General features: G+C 41.0%; 1 protein-coding gene across 1 annotated transcript in view; it reads left to right on the plus strand.

Annotated features, from left to right (window-relative positions):
- The window catches only part of LOC123518006 (roundabout homolog 2-like), a 125,172-nt gene that overhangs the window by 102,258 nt on the left and 5,414 nt on the right, over positions 1-17,500 (plus strand). The window contains exons 11-14 of the mRNA XM_045278507.1: positions 2,180-2,295; positions 6,229-6,429; positions 9,614-9,761; positions 16,727-16,845. Coding sequence (XP_045134442.1) covers positions 2,180-2,295; positions 6,229-6,429; positions 9,614-9,761; positions 16,727-16,845 — 584 coding nt within the window. The remainder of the gene's footprint in view (positions 1-2,179; positions 2,296-6,228; positions 6,430-9,613; positions 9,762-16,726; positions 16,846-17,500) is intronic.

The raw sequence follows: 17,500 nt of genomic DNA on the forward strand, positions 1-17,500 counted from the left end.
CGTAGCTGCTGATTGATGGCCTCAGCAGCCCGCCCACTGTCCTGGCGTGGATAGGTATAGGAGAGGGTGCAGTCATCAGCATAGGCCTTGACTCCTGGCAGTAGCTGGAGAAGATCATCCACGTAGATATTCCACAGGAGTGGGCCAAGAATTGAACCCTGTGGCACTGATGCCTCCACAGGCAGGGACTCAGATGTTTGCCCGTTGACAACCACCAACTCTCTCTCTCTCTCTCTCTCTCTCTCTCTCTCTCTCTCTCTCTCTCTCTCTCTCTCTCTCTCTCTCTCTCTCTCTCTCTCTCTCTCTCTCTCTCTCTCTCTCTCTCTCTCTCTCTCTCTCGTCGTTTAAAGGTAACATTTGTATTAATCTGATAAGAACACGGGAGAGAGAGAGAGAGAGAGAGAGAGAGAGAGAGAGCAGACACACACACACACACACACACACACACACATATAAACAGAGAGAGAGAGAGAGAGAGAGCAGACACACACACACACACACATATAAACAGACAGAGAGAGAGAGAGAGAGAGAGAGAGAGAGAGAGAGAGAGAGAGAGAGAGAGAGAGAGAGAGAGAGAGAGAGATTTATCATGAAAACAAACCATAACAGAACAAATTATTACAACCAAGAATAAGAAGAATAGAAAGAAGAAAAAGAAGAAAAACAAACTGATTGGAACAAATGAGAGAGAAGAGAGAGAGAGAGAGAGAGAGAGAGAGAGAGAGAGAGAGAGAGAGAGAGAGATTGGCTTCGTTCCTCCTTGCACATTAGAGACTCGAGAAACAGGAATCGTGTTGCATCTTGTTTTGCTCTGAATTTCCTCCCTCCATGCAAGGTACTCTCTCTCTCTCTCTCTCTCTCTCTCTCTCTCTCTCTCTCTCTCTCTCTCTCTCTCTCTCTCTCTCTCTCTCTCTCTCTCTCTCTCTCTCTCTCTCTCTTCCTTATCTTTATTTCATTTTCTTTTTTATTTCTTTTTTTCTGAGGTTTTATATTTCTTGGTCTACATTCTTTGCTTCTTTTGTCTTCTATCCTTTTATGTTGGGTGTCTTTCTCTCTCTCTCTCTCTCTCTCTCTCTCTCTCTCTCTCTCTCTCTCTCTCTCTCTCTCTCTCTCTCTCTCTCTCTCTGTCTCTTTTTCTTATTTCTTTTTTTTCTCATTATGTTTCTATCTCGAGTTTCATTTTGAAGAGAAAATAATATCTTCTGTTTTCTTCCTTCTTACCTGATCATGTTTTTAATTCTCTCTCTCTCTCTCTCTCTCTCTCTCTCTCTCTCTCTCTCTCTCTCTCTCTCTCTCTCTCTCTCTCTCTCACTAATGGAGTATTCACCTGGCAGGGAGACACTAATGGAGTATTCACCTGATTCTGAGAGAGAGAGAGAGAGAGAGAGAGAGAGAGAGAGAGAGAGAGAGAGAGATGGGGGTCAGAGGTGGGAAAGAGGGAGAGGAAACTTCGGAAGGGAAAATAGGAGGGAAAAAGACCCTAAATGTCGGAAATTGAGAGAGAGAGAGAGAGAGAGAGAGAGAGAGAGAGAGAGAGAGAGAGAGAATCGAAAGTTTTACATTTGGTGCCTTTTCATGTGTTAAAGGTCGGATTTTCTCTCTCTCTCTCTCTCTCTCTCTCTCTCTCTCTCTCTCTCTCTCTCTCTCTCTCTCTCTCTCTCTCTCTCTCTCGTAATGATCACCAGAGACGTGAGGGGAGCAAGGCAACGCTCTGATTTTGTGATCCAACCCACCTTTGTCTGGAACTGTATTTGTAACCCTGACGAGAGCTATTATATTACTGCTACTACTGCTACTACTACTACTACTACTACTACTACTACTACTACTACTACTACTACTACTACTACTACTGTTACTACTCTTACTGCTACAATGCAATACAGTTTAGTTTGTTTATTTAGTGATACATCAGCAAAAATACATGATGCAAAGTAATACACCATACAAATTTAGGTAACACTCGTTCATCACACGCCACAAAACACAAAGAAATAACCTTCATCCATTCACAACGGTCCAGTGTTCACTTTCACTGTACTCTCACTGTACCATGTAAGCTCACCGTATAACCTCATTGTTGTATCACTTTCAATCAGCCATCAGTCACTCAACCATCAATCTGTCTATCAGTCAATTAGTCAGTCACTAGTACTCACCACGCTTCCCCCCACAGCCCCCACGCGGCCCCCACAGAGCGTCGGTGTTCAGCTCACTAACGTCACCACAGCCTCGGTCTTCTGGTCTCCGCCGCCGCCCCTGCACCGCAACGGACCCATCACGGCATACCAGGTGAGGCCTCGTATCCACCCTAGCTACTTTTTGGTTAGTTAGGTTAGGTTGGGTTAGGTAAGGTCCAGTCCTCATGCTAATATATTCTATCGCAACGTAACAGGATTGAATGTAGCGGTTATTCATATTGTTACTTCGCCATGTATATCTCACGAACAGAAGAGAGAATGTAGAGGAAACAAAGAGTGACTAGTTTATCGGTTTAGTGGTGTTCTAGCAGATATTTGAGCAATGAAGGTTGAATTTACCATGGATGCTGTTTTTTATATTTTGGAGAGTGTGAGTAACCTAGAAATTATTGTAAAGATATTATTTTTTTCCCTTTAGTTAATTTGTTTTTTCCTTTGTCTATACTTCTTGAAATGAGAGAAAGTACTGTGAGGAAAGAAGAGAATTAGATGCAGCACTAATACAAGATAGTTAGAACCATAAAACCAAAATTAGTACTAGAGATATGTTGTTATAACTTGAAATAAACTGTTAACGAGAAATAAAGATGCAGAATTCGTGGAAGATAAGAGTGCATACATATAGATGTATAGATACGTATACTGGATATATATAGTTATAGTATAAATTCCTACATTTATAAAATAGATAGATAGATAGATTAATACATAGATAGACAGATAAATATAGAGGTAAATACGTAGACAGTATAACATAAAGAAACTACACGTTGATAGATAAAGTGAGAAAACGATAGAGTTTGTATTAATGTTGACCAGAAAAATCAATGACGAGTGAAGATTAGGTTGGCATTGAAATTTCTAGTGATCCAGTCTTTTACTATTCGTCCTCCCAAATTGTCGTACCAAAATAGACGATATAAAGAAATAGGGAGATGTATACCTACTAATAGTGAAAAAAAAAAATTACATTATTCAGTGTAGAGAAATAGATATAGACGTGTACAAACAGAAAACGTGCAGAAAAAAAGTTGTAGCCATTTGTAAATACGAGTTTATGGATACGACCGAATGTGAGGTAATTGTACACACACACACACACACACACACACACACACACACACACACACACACACACACACACACACACACACACACACAATATATTACCACCATTACAAACTACAGGTAACTAAAAGTACCTCCAATTTTCACCTGCAGTTAAGCCAGAAAACCTCAATATTCCTATAAATAAGCCAGAACACCTCAATACCCGCCGTGGTACAGTGGATCCGTGCGTGCTTTGGGGTCCGAGGGGTCTCCAAGCGCACGGGTTCGAATCCTGTCTACGGTCTGAGTGTAGGTTGGGCTTCCTCACTCAAACAGTTTCTCAAATAGGAGGTACCCTTAATAAGTATCCTTTAGCCCATAAATTCCGTGAAAAGCCCAGAGAAACCTGAATACCTCTATAAATAAGCCAGAAAACCTCAAAATGCCTATAATAAGCCAGAAAACCTCAAAATGCCTATAAATAACCCAGAAAACCTCAATACCTCTATAAAAAGCCAGAAAACCTCAAAATGTCTATAAATAAGCCAGAAAACCTCAATATCCCTATTAATAAGCCAGAAAACCTTAATGTTCACCTGCAGTCAAGCCAAAAACCCCAATAATCACCTGTAATCAGCCCCACAAAACCACAATACTCATCTATAATCAAACTAGAAAACCCACAAATTTCACCAGCGCAGTAATCAACACTAAATACAACCTAAAGTAACTACACACGCTATAGTTGAACCTCCTCTCCCCTCCCCGTCAAAAAAAACGCATTACATTAACAAATTTAGCACCCAATCTTGTTCCAAACGGCACAAGTATAATCCAATAAGAGCTTCATTTTTTCTTTTTTTTTTTTTTTTTTTCGTGCACCTTTTACACGTATATACTTTTCCTGTACCTCCAGCTTGGATTACGTCAGGTTAGCATCATCAGAGATACCTTAATTAGAGGAGGCCAAATTAGATCAGCGGTGACAGGTAAGAGAAAGCGGAGGAGGTGGAAGAGGAGGAGGAGGAGGAAGAAGAGGAGAAGGAAAGATAGAAGAAAGAATCGTAAAGTCAAGTGAAGTAAAGTAAGGGAGGAAGGAAGGAATAAGGAAGAAATAACACAGTAAATGGGGGAGATAGATAAGAGAAAACGGAGGGTGAAGAGAGAGGGATGGATGAAGGAAGGAGAAACGAGACAGGGGGAAGACAACGGATCGAGTAAACTGGGAAGGAAAAGCGAGAGAGGGAAGAAAGTGGAAGAGCGTCAGAATGGAGAAGGATGGAGAGGGGCGGTGTTAAGAGGAGGCGAGGAAGGTGAAATGAGAGTAATAGGGTAGACTGATGAAGGGGAAATGGAATCGCAGAGAGAGAGACAGAGAGAGAGAGAAAGGAGAATAGGGAGCAAGAGAGAGGAGTTAGGGAAAATAGAAAGACAAGCAATACGAAGAAGAAAGAGAAAGAGTTAAGGAAATGGAGGATAAGAAGGATGAAGGATTAAAATAGAATACAATAAAATTACACAAGATTACATTAGCTACACACACACACACACACACACACACACACACACACACACACACACACACACACACACGTGGCTGTTTTGAGAGTTATTTGAACTGACTATGTGAAGGAGAAATAAAACAGTAGATTAAGGAAGAGTTATAGAAAGGGAGAAGAGAAGAAGGTTATTTATCTATTCCATTCCTTTCCATTCCTCTTTCTTTTGTATTCTTCCCTTCTTGTCCATCTATTCTCTCATCGTATCTGTTGTCTTATACAGTTGTTATACGTTTTCTTTACCTTCCTGTTCATTTTATACTGTACGTCATTCATCTCTTCCTTTCTTGCAATCTCTTCTCCACTTCCCTTCAAAGTCCAGCAAACCCTAACTCCATCTAGCCCATTATTCTATCCAAACATTCCTTTATTTTGATTTTATCTTTTTTATGCCACTGTCAACATATTTTCTACCCCAAATCTTTGCATCTCTATTTTTCTCCATAATTTTCCATCCTCATTCCATCTAAGGCTCACCAAACAATTCCTTATTTCAATCTTATCACTTTTTTTTTATCATGCCACTGTCAACATATTTTCTACCCCAAATCTTTGCATCTCTATTTTTCTCCTTAGTTTTCTATGTTCATCCCATCTAAGACACGCCACACAAATTACTTCTTTATTTAACACTGTCCTCCCTGCCACGTGCAATACTCTTACGATACTATACCGTTATATTTCCATCAACCATTCTCACTTCATTCATCTCTTTCCTACCGCAATCCTTACAATCCCCGACTGTAGCCCTATCTCCTTTCTGGCGCTCGTGAAACCTTTCCTGTCCCTTTCCATACTTTCATAACACACCTAACCTCAACGCACTGTATTCCTCCCTCCCTTACCGTGCTCCCGTCATACCACTAGCTCGCTCATTCCTACCGATGCTGTGTTTATGTTATGGTGACTGATGATGGTGATTGAGAAATGAGTGGAACTAAAGAAAAAAGTTATTACAGTTTGATTTTTTTATATATTTGTGTTATGATGTAGTCAATAATCTATCTATCTGTAAAGTGTTTGTATTTTTTTATCCATCTATCTACTATTTAGCTATGGGAATCAGTATTTTTCCTAAGTAAGTTCTGGTCAGTTATAAGTCATTCTAATCTATTTGTCTGTCTATCATCCACTTGTCTGCTATTCATCTCCGTATCTATCTTTTTATCTTCCACTTAATTCTATCTACTTACCTTAAATTTATTTGCATCTCTTTATCTCTCTCATTCATCAACATCTCCTCCTCATCATCATCCATTTATCTTCATCTCTGTTCATTTTTCATTTATCTCTGCCTATATCTGTCCACCTTCCATTCATCTACCTATCTACCGAGCTACATATCTATCACTTTCTATTTATTACCATCATTCCGTCCACTATCATATGATAACTTCCCTTTCTTCTGTCCCCAGTTGGAGATCGTGTCAGCCGATGGGTCAGTGTTCCTGTCCCGCGCGGTGAATGGCTCCATACGCTCCCTCCGCGTGCACAACCTCACCCTGGGGGATTCCTACCATGTGACCCTGGCGGCCATCACCACAGCAGGACGAGGCCCCTTCACCGCCCCCGTCAGCTTGCACGTCGACCCTGTCCTCCTCCACCCACTGGCTAAGGTTATATTATCTTATTTGTGTGTGTGTGTGTGTGTGTGTGTGTGTGTGTGTGTGTGTGTGTGTGTGTGTGTGTGTGTGTGTGTGTGTGTGTGTGTGTGTGTGTCTTTTTTTTACAGATAATTCGTTTTCTTCCTTTTGTTGCTTTCTTCTCTTTTGATATTGAGTTTTCTTTTTTTTTTCTCTCTCTATCTTTTTTTTTTATCGTCTAATTCTTGACAGTTAATTTGTTTTCTTTTCCTTTGGTTGGTTCATTATCTCTCTTGATATTGAATTTCGTTCTTTTCTTTTCATTGTTTGTCCATTTCTTTTTCTAGTTGTTGTTGTTGTTGTTGTTGTTGTTGTTGTTTTTGTGGACGTGGGTTCTTCTTCATCTATCTAATATTTCTTAACAGTTAATCCGTTTTCTTTCTTGCCTTCATTCTTCACCAATATTGAGTTTGTCGTTTTTTTTTTTTGTCTTTCTTTTCGTAATCGCTTTGCTCTCCTTCTTTTTCTTTCCTTACATTTATTTTTCGTCTTTTCTTCCAGACTGATCAAATAAAAAGTCTATTATCTTCTGCTTTTCTTTCATACTTGGTCACGTTTTCCTCTTTTTTCCAAGTGTGTGTGTGTGTGTGTGTGTGTGTGTGTGTGTGTGTGTGTGTGTGTGTGTGTGTGTGTGTGTGTGTGTGTGTGTGTGTGTGTGTGTGTGTGTGTGTAACTGCAGCTGCTGTGGTAGTAATTGTCGTTTTCAAACTTTATAATTCTCTCCCTATGGATTCAACTTTTCCCTCCCTCCCTCCTATCAATTTACCCTTCCTTCTCTCCCCTTTCCCAATTTCTCTCTCTCTCTCTCTCTCTCTCTCTCTCTCTCTCTCTCTTTCACTACATTTGCTCTTCTTTCCTTGTTTCCTTACCTTCTTTATTTCATTCTTCTTTCTCTTCCTTCCTTATTTTCCCTTCCCATTTCTATCTCATATCTTTCATCTTTAATTTCTTCCATCCTTTCTGTTAGTCTTCCAAATGCTTTCTTTCCTTTCTTTACTCCATCTCTCCTTCCTCGAGTCTCTTTCTTCCTTTCTTTTTTCTTTCTCCCCCATTTTGCAGTGTATCCTTTCTCTTCCTTTCTTATTTCTCTTCCTATATTTGTTTCTCTTTGCTGTATTCTCTCCATATCCTTCCATTCTTACACCTCTTCTCGTTCCAAATTACTCTCTCTCTCTCTCTCTCTCTCTGGCTAACCCTCCTTTAAAATGCATAAACACGGCCTCTTACCCCCCTAACAAGCCTTAAAGTTGCCTTAATTAGATACCTTTGCCTAACGCTTAATTACATACACCGCCACGTCAATGCCGGTGTGACGCGCTGTGTGGCGGAACTCCTGCTTACCTTTACCTGTTTTGTCTGGTGGTGGTGGTGGTGGTGGTGGTGGTGTTTCCGTTTTTTGTTTTTGTTTGAAATTGTATGTTTTTGTTTTTTTTTTTATTCAGATTTATTTTATGGTTGTTTTCTTTTCTCGCCTTGTGTTTCTTCTTTTCGTTGTTTTTTTTTTCTTGTTTACTGTTAAATTCTGCGGGGTTTTTTTTTTTCTTTTTGTTTTTCTTCTTATCTTTGTGTTTTGTGTGTTTTTCATTCAGATATTACGCTTGTTATCTTTTTTCTCTGTGTTTCTTCTTTTCGCTATTTTTTTTATCGTTTTCTTTCAAATTCCATGTTATTTTTTTCTTTTTTTCAGGTATTAAGATTGATTTACTTTCTTTTCTTCCTTTATCTCACTCCATATTTTTTTTTTCTTGCCTTATTTGTTCTTTTCTGTCTTTTCCATCTTTTTCCTTCCAGATTTTACGCTTCTCTTTCTTTCTCATTCTTCATTCCATTCTATTCTCGTTATTTTCTTGTTCCCTTTTCTTTCTAATGCATTTGTTTATATTTTCTCTTCTTTCGTATTTTTTTCTTTAGTTCTTTTCATTTCTCCAGTTTGTTAATTACCTCTCTCTCTCTCTCTCTCTCTCTCTCTCTCTCTCTCTCTCTCTCTCTCTCTCTCTCTCTCTCTCTCTCTCTCTCTCTCTTCATTTCCTTCTTTCTTAATTTCATACTTTCTTATTTTCTGTTCCTTTTTTTTTTTTTTTATTTTCCTCTTCCTCTATTTTTTCCTTCTTTCCAGTTTATATTTATTTTCTATTCATCTTTCTCTCTCTCTCATCCATCTTCATTTTCCTTCTTCCTGCTTTCTTATGGCCGTGTTTTTATTTTTGTTTTCCTTTTCTTTTCAGCTTTGCTTTTCAATTATGTTTTTTTTTCATTTCCTTATTTTTCTTTTCGTTTCTTTCTCCTTATTCAGTTTCCTCATTTGCATTCTCTTTACTTTCTATATTTTCGTAGTCTTTCCCTCACCCCATATTCTCCCTCCTTTCTTTCCTCTTACTTTTTTTCTATTCACGTTCTCTCTTATCACTATTCTTAATCTCTCTGTTTCCTCTGATCTTGTTCTCTTCTCTTTTATTTATTTTTGGGTGTTTCTTCTTTCTCTGTGTTTCATTTTCTCTCCTTTTCGTCTTTCTCTTTCGTTTTATTTACTCATTTTTCCGTTCCTTTCTTTTTTTCATTCCTACTTATCTTTTTACTGATTTTTCTTTCTTTTGTTCATTTCCTTCTTTCTTCTTTCTTTCCTATTCTTTTAGTTTGCCTTTTCCTATTTTCCTTCTTTGTTCCATCTTCACTTCATTTTACCGTCATTCTTTTCACTTTTTCTCTTCTTATATCCTGTCTTCAATTCTTTTCCACCACCTCTTTTCTGACCTCCTTTATTCTCCTCATTATTATTCTCCTTTGCCTTTTTATGTCATTCTTTAACTTTCCTTGTTTCTGCTTCTCTTCCTTTCCTTTTTTTCACTTGTTTTAAACCTTCTGTTCCTTTCTTTCTAAGCCTTCAGTTTCTTTTTTTTTCACATTTTTCCCTTCTTCTCTAACATCCCTTTTCTCTCTCCTATTTTACATGCTTTATTTTCTCTTTCATACATTTTCCTTCCTCCATTTCTTTTATTTTCCTTTGATCCTCCCTCTTCTCTCTTTCTCTCTCTCTACTATTACCAACTCTTATCTCACCTGTCTACCCTTCTTATCTTACCGTCTCACTCATCAACTCTTTGTCTCATCTGGCCCCGTCTTATTTGTCTCATCTTAACGCCTTACCGTCTCCCCGCAGTCTGGCCCGTCCCTCGCCTCGCTGGACGGAGACGTGTGGGTGATTGGCATGATCGGCGCCGCGGTGTTCTGTATCCTGTTGGTGTCCGTGGCCACGCTACTGCTCTGGCGTCGACATGCTAAGAACAAAGCGCTGGGACACGCGGGAGGTGAGTGTTTTGGGACGCCTATATGAATCCTGTCCTATGTTGTGTTGTGTAAGGTTCCGAGAAGGACATTTGGTTTTATTTTTCAGTTTGTATTTGTATGTCGAAGTGATGTGATTATTGGGGATCAGAGGAAATATGGAATGAGGTTTTGCGCACACACACACACACACACACACACACACACACACACACACACACACACACACACACACACACACACACACACACAGTTTCACCTAAGACCACTTCCATCTCAGCTTTTCACTCCTCCTCCTCCTCCTCCTCCTCCTCCTCCTTCCCTCCGGGCCCCTGGCGAGTGATGGCGAGTATATGACGCCAATTCCTTTATCTCTGGTCCTTTATTTCACGGCAGTAAAATAAAGAGAGAGATTAAAGATAATGACTCGAATACGGCGAGGGAAGGAGAAGGAGAAGAGAAAGAGAGAAATGACCGGGATAGAGAGAGAGAGAGAGAGAGAGAGAGAGAGAGAGAGAGAGAGAGAGAGAGAGAGAGAGAGAGAGAGAGAGAGAGAGGAAGAAACAAAGGAAGGAGGAGAAAGAGAGAGAGAGAGAGAGAGAGAGAGAGAGAGAGAGAGAGAGGGAGAGGGAGAGGAGAGGAGAGGAGGAGAGGAGGCGATGAGTGAGGGAAGAGTACACAAAAGAGAGAGAGGTGAGTGACTGCTGATCTGCACACCTGACACTCACCTCACCTCTTCCCTCACCTGTCTCATCTTGACTTATCTCACTGCCAGCTGCCCTCTCTCCCCTCAAATGTCCCTCGTCACCCATACACTTCACAGGCATAATGGAAGGAGGAGGAGGAGGAGGAGGAGGAGCCATGTTTCCTCCTCCTCCTCTTCCTCCTCCTCTTGCTTTCCTCCTCGTTCTTTCACCTTCTCATCCAACAAATAATTCTTCCTCCTCCTCCTTCTCCTGTTGTGTGTGTGTGTGTGTGTGTGTGTGTGTGTGTGTGTGTGTGTGTGTGTGTGTGTGTGTGTGTGTGTGTGTGTGTGTGTGTGTGAGAAACGAATGAAGGAAGGGAAGAAAATAAGATAAAAAAGAGGCAGGAGATAAAGAAGAAAATTAGATTAAATTTTGGTGCTTTGTGAGAGAGAGAGAGAGAGAGAGAGAGAGAGAGAGAGAGAGAGAGAGAGAGAGAGAGAGAGAGAGAGAGAGAGTTTAAGAAGAGAAAGCAGATTCAGAAAAGAATAAAGGAAAATTGCTGATAAAAGTTTTGTCCACCGTTTTATGGTCAGAAACAGGAGAGAGAGAGAGAGAGAGAGAGAGAGAGAGAGAGAGAGAGAGAGAGAGAGAGAGAGAGAGAGAGAGAGAGAGAGAGTTAGAGGAGTTGTTACTGTGTGAAGAGTTAATGAGTTGTTACTGAGTGATTAGAGACAGGAAATAAGGAGAGAGAGAGAGAGAGAGAGAGAGAGAGAGAGAGAGAGAGAGAGTAAATTTCTCTCCCCTTCTCCATAACTTTTCTTATCTGACACAATCACTGGGAGAGAATGTCTTAAATGACCCCAGCTTTCTCTCTCTCTCTCTCTCTCTCTCTCTCTCTCTCTCTCTCTCTCTCTCTCTTATAAAAGAAAGTAACCATACATACCAAATAAAGTGTGTGTGTGTGTGTGTGTGTGTGTGTGTGTGTGTGTGTGTGTGTGTGTGTGTGTGTGTGTGTGTGTGTGTGTGTGTGTGTGTGTGTGTGTGTTCAGCCTCTCGTTAGCGTAGAAATGGATCGAACACACACACACACACACACACACTAATGTAGTAAGATGGGTTGATACGTGTGTGTGTGTGTGTGTGTGCGTGTGTAAATATAGGACGTACGTGTGTGTGATGATGTTTTGAGAGAGAGAGAGAGAGAGAGAGAGAGAGAGAGAGAGAGAGAGAGAGAGACTAAATTATTTCCTTTGTTACCTCATGTATTCGTATTTTCATAATCATTATCCCTTCACCAGCAACACCTCTTCCTGTCTCAATTTCTCTTACTTCACCACTTCGTCCTTGTTTTCTCCCTCCTCCTTGTCCACCTCTTCACCATTTTCATTGTCAATATATTCGTCATCCTTCTCTACCTATCCTCCTCCTCCTCCTCCTCCTCCTCCTACTTGTATCAAATTTTAAATGACAAAGTAATTTCTTTACCTCCTTCAGTACCATGACGCATTTCTATATTAATTCTAGTTACTATTTGGTGGTTTTATACAGCTTCAAAAACTTATAGGGGGATTAAAATGTGATAACTATGGCCATTAATCTTCCGACCTTTATAGACCCTTGCTAATGTCAATAAAATGGTCTATTCGTACTCAAATCTCAAGGTAAAAAATGTGTCCTAGTACTGAAGGGGGTTAATAGAACCGCTTCTACTCTGCTAATCATAACACATACCTTATTCGCCCCTGCCTCATCATCCCTCCCCTGTCAACCCTCCCTTATCACTCGTGCATTATCATCACTTCATCTCTCTCTCTCTCTCTCTCTCTCTCTCTCTCTCTCTCTCTCTCTCTCTCGTAAATGTATTTAGATTACTGCTTTTTTTTGTCTCCTCTCATTTCTCATTTCCATTCCCTTTGTTCTGCTTCGAAATTTTCTTCTCGTCTTCCTACTCCTCCTCCATTTCCACTTCATTTTCTTCTTCTTTCTCCTCCTCCTCCTCGTCCTCCATTTTCCTTGTTTCTTCAATTATTACATGTGTCTCCAGGTCGTTTCTTATTCCCCTATTTTTCCTTCTTCTTCTTCTTTTTCTTCTTGTCTCTTCTAATATTATATCTTGTTCAGCCTGTCCCCTTCCTTACCCTTTTTCCCATTCCATATACGTCTTGGCTCTGTCCCCTCGTCCCTTCAAATATTCCATCGCCCTCCACCCCTTTTTCTCCTCTCCTTCTCCTACTTCTTTCCTCTGTTTTTAAATTTTCTTTTTCTCCTCCTCCTCCTCCTGTTCCTTCTACTCCTTCGCCACCTTGTTCGTTTGCACCCTCCTCTTTCGTTGTCTTTCTCCCTCCTCGTTTTTTTTTTTTTTTTTTTTCGTCTTCTCCTTTCTTACTTTTGTTCGTGTTCGTCTTGTTATCGTTGTTGCTGTTCTTCTTGTTCCACCTCCTTTCTATCTTCTTTATTCTTGTCCGTCTTTTCCTTCTCATTTTTCGTCATCTTGTTTGTCATCCCTTCCTCCTTGTTTTCTCCTCTTGCTCCGATTCTTCATGTTTTTCGCTTTTTCTCCTTCTGCCCCTGCTCCTCCTCATCATCTTTCATCTTCTTAGTCTTCTTTTTAGCGGCGTTTGTTGTTCATGTTTTGGTATTTTCTTCTGCTCCTTCGTCAGCTTTCCACAGCCTTTTCATTCACGCAGATCACTTCAACGGAAATTATTAACGTCACCTGGAGCAGAATGACAATTAAATCACTTTGGTTGAATTATTATCCAACACGTGAAGAATTATTCGAAAATCGGTGTTTCCTACTTCGTCCTTGTCTTTCGCCTTTTATTCTCTCGTCACTTATTTCTCATCACTGTTGCTTCTTCTCTTTCTTCTCCTTCCTTTCTGCTTCTCGTCTTACTATTCTTCTTTTACCTTGTTTCTTTATTCTGCCTTCTGTTTTTACATTTCGTTTTCTTTCTTAATTTTCATCAGTAGGTTTCGCTGTAGGTATATTTATTTCTTTATCTATTTCTCTATTCATCTATCTATCTATCTTTCTACCTATCAATCTATTTATCTTTTTATATACAGTGATTGATATTTCTATTCTTCTCCCCCCTCCTCCTCCTTCTTCTTCTTCTTCTTCTTCTTCTTCTTCTTCTTCTTTTCTTCTTCTTCTTCTTCTCCTCCTCCTCTTCAGTTCAAGTGTGACTGGTCGTCATTTTCTGCGAGCAAGAAAATGAATCATTGATTAAATTTTTCCCTCAATTAACTTTTCATCTCCTGAATCGATCTTCTCAAGAGTGATGATTTCCCCCTCTCTCTCTCTCTCTCTCTCTCTCTCTCTCTCTCTCTCTCTCTCTCTCTCTCTCTCTCTCTCTCTCTCTCGATTGAACTATATATTTAAATCGTAAATCAATCCACCACCTATATAATAGATAAAATATTAAAAAAAGGTTATATAAGTTAAACATTATGTATTGTTGTTGCTGAACATTCTACCACAACATAAAATCAAATAAAAGAAATGTATATTATTTTTCGACTTCCCTCAAAAAAACCTGAAAAATATAACACACACACACACAACAACGACGGAGAACCAGTTTAAAAGTTGATAGAAGGTAAGAGTTTTAACCTCTATTACAGACATACGATATTTTCACAATGCTGGCGGCCGTACGATAGTTAGGAGAGAGGCGGGGGTAAGATAATCCCGCCGGTAAAGTCACGTTCAGAGGGGAAATTGTTGCACATAATGAACGGGGAGCCGCGTAATCCCGCCCTGCCCCGAGTGGGTGATGGAGGGAGCGCCGCGGGGTGAGGGGACGCAGAGGGGATGGACGGTGGGAGGAGGGAAGGATCCTGACTGTGTGTGTGATTTATAAGGAATTAATTGTTGTTATAGCGTGTGGCAACTCTTGTAGCTGATAACAATGGGCAGAGAGAGAGAGAGAGAGAGAGAGAGAGAGAGAGATGCTCATTTGTTGTAGTGGGAGTGGTGATATACTCATGTTGTCATTGTCTGATGTGTCAATAACCGAAATATGTTGATTGCGTTTTGTTGTCTGTTCCTCTTATTTAAGGATGACGATTCTCACCACCACCACCACCACTACTACTACTACTACTACTACTACTTCTACCATTACCACCATAAACACCATCACCACTAGTACTACTACCACTACCACTACCACCACCACCAATACTACTACCATAAACACCATCACCGCCACTACTACTACTACTACCACCACCACCACTACTAGTACTACTACTACTACCATAAACACTACCACTACTACTACTACTACTACTACTACTACCCACCACCACCACCATTACTATTATTGCTACAGCTATTACTACTACTACTACTATTACTACTACTACCACCAGCACCATTACTACTATTGCTACTGCTGTTACTACTACTACTACTACTACTACTACTACTACTACTACTACTACTACTACTATCAATACGTATGTCTTAAATGCCTGGCTATCCGCTTTATATTCTTTGGTTAAGTTAACACCTGTCACCATAGCATTGTCGGTGTCTCGCTATTTCCCGCTTTATCATGAAAAATAGACTGTTGAAGAAAGAAACGCGCAAATGACGAGGTGTGTTCTCGCGATTCGTGTTAGTTACGGAACATTTTCTTGCTTTTTTACTCGTCTATTTTTTTTTTTTTTGAGCGTTACAGTCTTTCATTTTACCGTGACAGTTTTATTATGGAGGCGCAGTTGTGTTTTATTAATTATTTATGTATTATTTTTTTTTATGATCGATTTAGTGTTTGTTATAATTCACGTATTTTTTTTTTTTTTTTTTTTTATCTTGAGGTAGTCTTCTGTATGTAGCAACACCGCACTTTCAACGGCGCAGTTTCCGGCTTTGCTATACAACGCACGTTTTCTTCGAGCGGGCAAGTCTTTCTCTTTGTTACAATTCACGTTTCAATTAATAATTATTTTTATATACTTTTTTTTTGTGAAAGGTGTAGCTTCTTACTTTACTACACGTGGTGCATTTCCTGTCTTTTCTGATTCGTTTTTTTTTTTCCCTTGAGTGGTGCTGTCTGCCTTTGCTACACATAACGTACGGGTTTCTTTGAGCGGTGAAGTCTCTTACTTGCTATGGCGCGCGTTTTCATTGAGCAGTGAAATCTCTACACTACGACGCACATTTTCTTTGAGTCGTGTGGTCTCTTACTTTACTTACTCTACTGCAACTACTGTTTTCTATGAGCTGCGCAGTCTCACTTTGCTGCGGCGCATTTTATGCACCTGACAGTAATAACGCCGCCACCACCACCACCACCACCATCATCATCACCACCACTAACTACTAACAGTAACACTCCCACAAAGCCTCGCCGCAGCCTCGCTCATACAGCAGCAGTCGTAACTAACAAACAAGCAAGCACCGCAGCAGCTGACAGCACCGTCACGTACAAAGGTCACCCGCTGAAACATTGACAGCCGCCTCATAACTGTCGTCAGGCGGGAGGGAGTTGTGGCTGCGAGTTTGGGGGAATGATGCGCGTTGGAGGCGAGTGAACTGTAAAGGTAGCGGGGACGGTAGTTACTCATTCTCACGGTGCTGGAGGGGGGACGGAGGGAGACGTTAGGGGCGGACAGGCCAGGTAGTGTGATCATATATGACGGTCGACATTTGGCCGCTGCCGCCGCCGTCCGCCCTCTAAATGTCGCCTCATCGCCGCTGAACTTTATCAGCATTTTATAAGTGTGTCTCTTTTTTTCGGGTTATTATTCCGCGGGTCAGTATTTTGTCGGTGCTTCGAGTTTGGATGTGTGAGAGACAGGGGGAGTGTGAGGGGGAGGGGGGGAGAGTGTGAAGGGTACTGTGGTCTTTACTGGTGGTGGGGGGGATGGATGGAAGGGGTCAGTGATCTCTCCTCACTCTTCTCTCCCTCTCCTCTTTTCCCTCCCCACACCGACCCTCCCTTGACGCGTCACCGTGTTTGTCCTGACCCCTCTGCCGCCTCGGGTCACTGCAGGAAGGTCCTTGCTTCGCTTCCTCTTAGTGACACACACACACACACACACACACACACACACACACACACACACACACACACACACACACACACACACACAGTAAAATAAAATATGGTAAAACACTAACAAAAGATGCGAGACAAAGAACTTGACTTAGTCCCTAAAAATAAAATTAAGAACAATTAGGCAAGAACAAAAATTTCTCTCTCTCTCTCTCTCTCTCTCTCTCTCTCTCTCTCTCTCTCTCTCTCTCTCTCTCTCTCTCTCTCTCACGCCACATCTCGTCCCCACAGAGGGCGTGCACAAGGGTGAGGGCCTCGGGGCAAGCTTGGCCACGGGGGACGGCGCCCTCTGGCAGGAGTACGCAGGGTGGCAGCTGGAGAAAGTGTGTGGCGGCAGCGCTGACGTGAAGGTGAGTGACAGCAACAAGGCACAGCAGAGCGAAGCGAGGCAATCAACGGAGACCTCTGCTGTGTTGCGTCTGTGTTGCCTGTGAGGTGTTTGTTGTTTGTGCTGTGCTGCGTGTCTGGTCTCAGGTTATCATTTGTTAATCGTAAGTTAGAATACAGACGTTATTCTCTTGTTCGCTTCCTTGTGTAGCGGTGTTCATATTAGTAGCGTTTGTTGGATTTCTCCTTAACTATGGACTATAATTTGAATGATCTGTAAGTAGACGTAATGATGAGATTATTGTTATTTTCACATGTCAAGGTGTTTAGTGAGAGAGAGAGAGAGAGAGAGATGGGAAAAACAATATGTATGTCTCTCTGTCTGTTTGTCTGTCTGTCTGTCTGTCTCTCTCTTTCTCTGACATCTAACAATTTTCACTCTCTTCCCTCTTCGTTATTCTCTTCATTCTCTCCTTCTTCCATTCCTCTCTCACCCCAAGCCACTCACTCATTCACTTAACTCACCTTTCTTCCCTACCTTTCTTCTTCACGGTCTTTCCTCCTCCTCTCCTTTTTTTTCTTCTTCCTCCACCTCCTCCCAAGTTTCTGCCTTCACTCACTTTAGCCTTTGTTAACTTCAACGAACTAATCTTAAGGTTTTTTGCGGTTAATTTATCT

The sequence above is a fragment of the Portunus trituberculatus genome, chromosome 43 (genome assembly GCF_017591435.1).
Source record: "Portunus trituberculatus isolate SZX2019 chromosome 43, ASM1759143v1, whole genome shotgun sequence".
NCBI lineage: Eukaryota > Metazoa > Arthropoda > Malacostraca > Decapoda > Portunidae > Portunus > Portunus trituberculatus.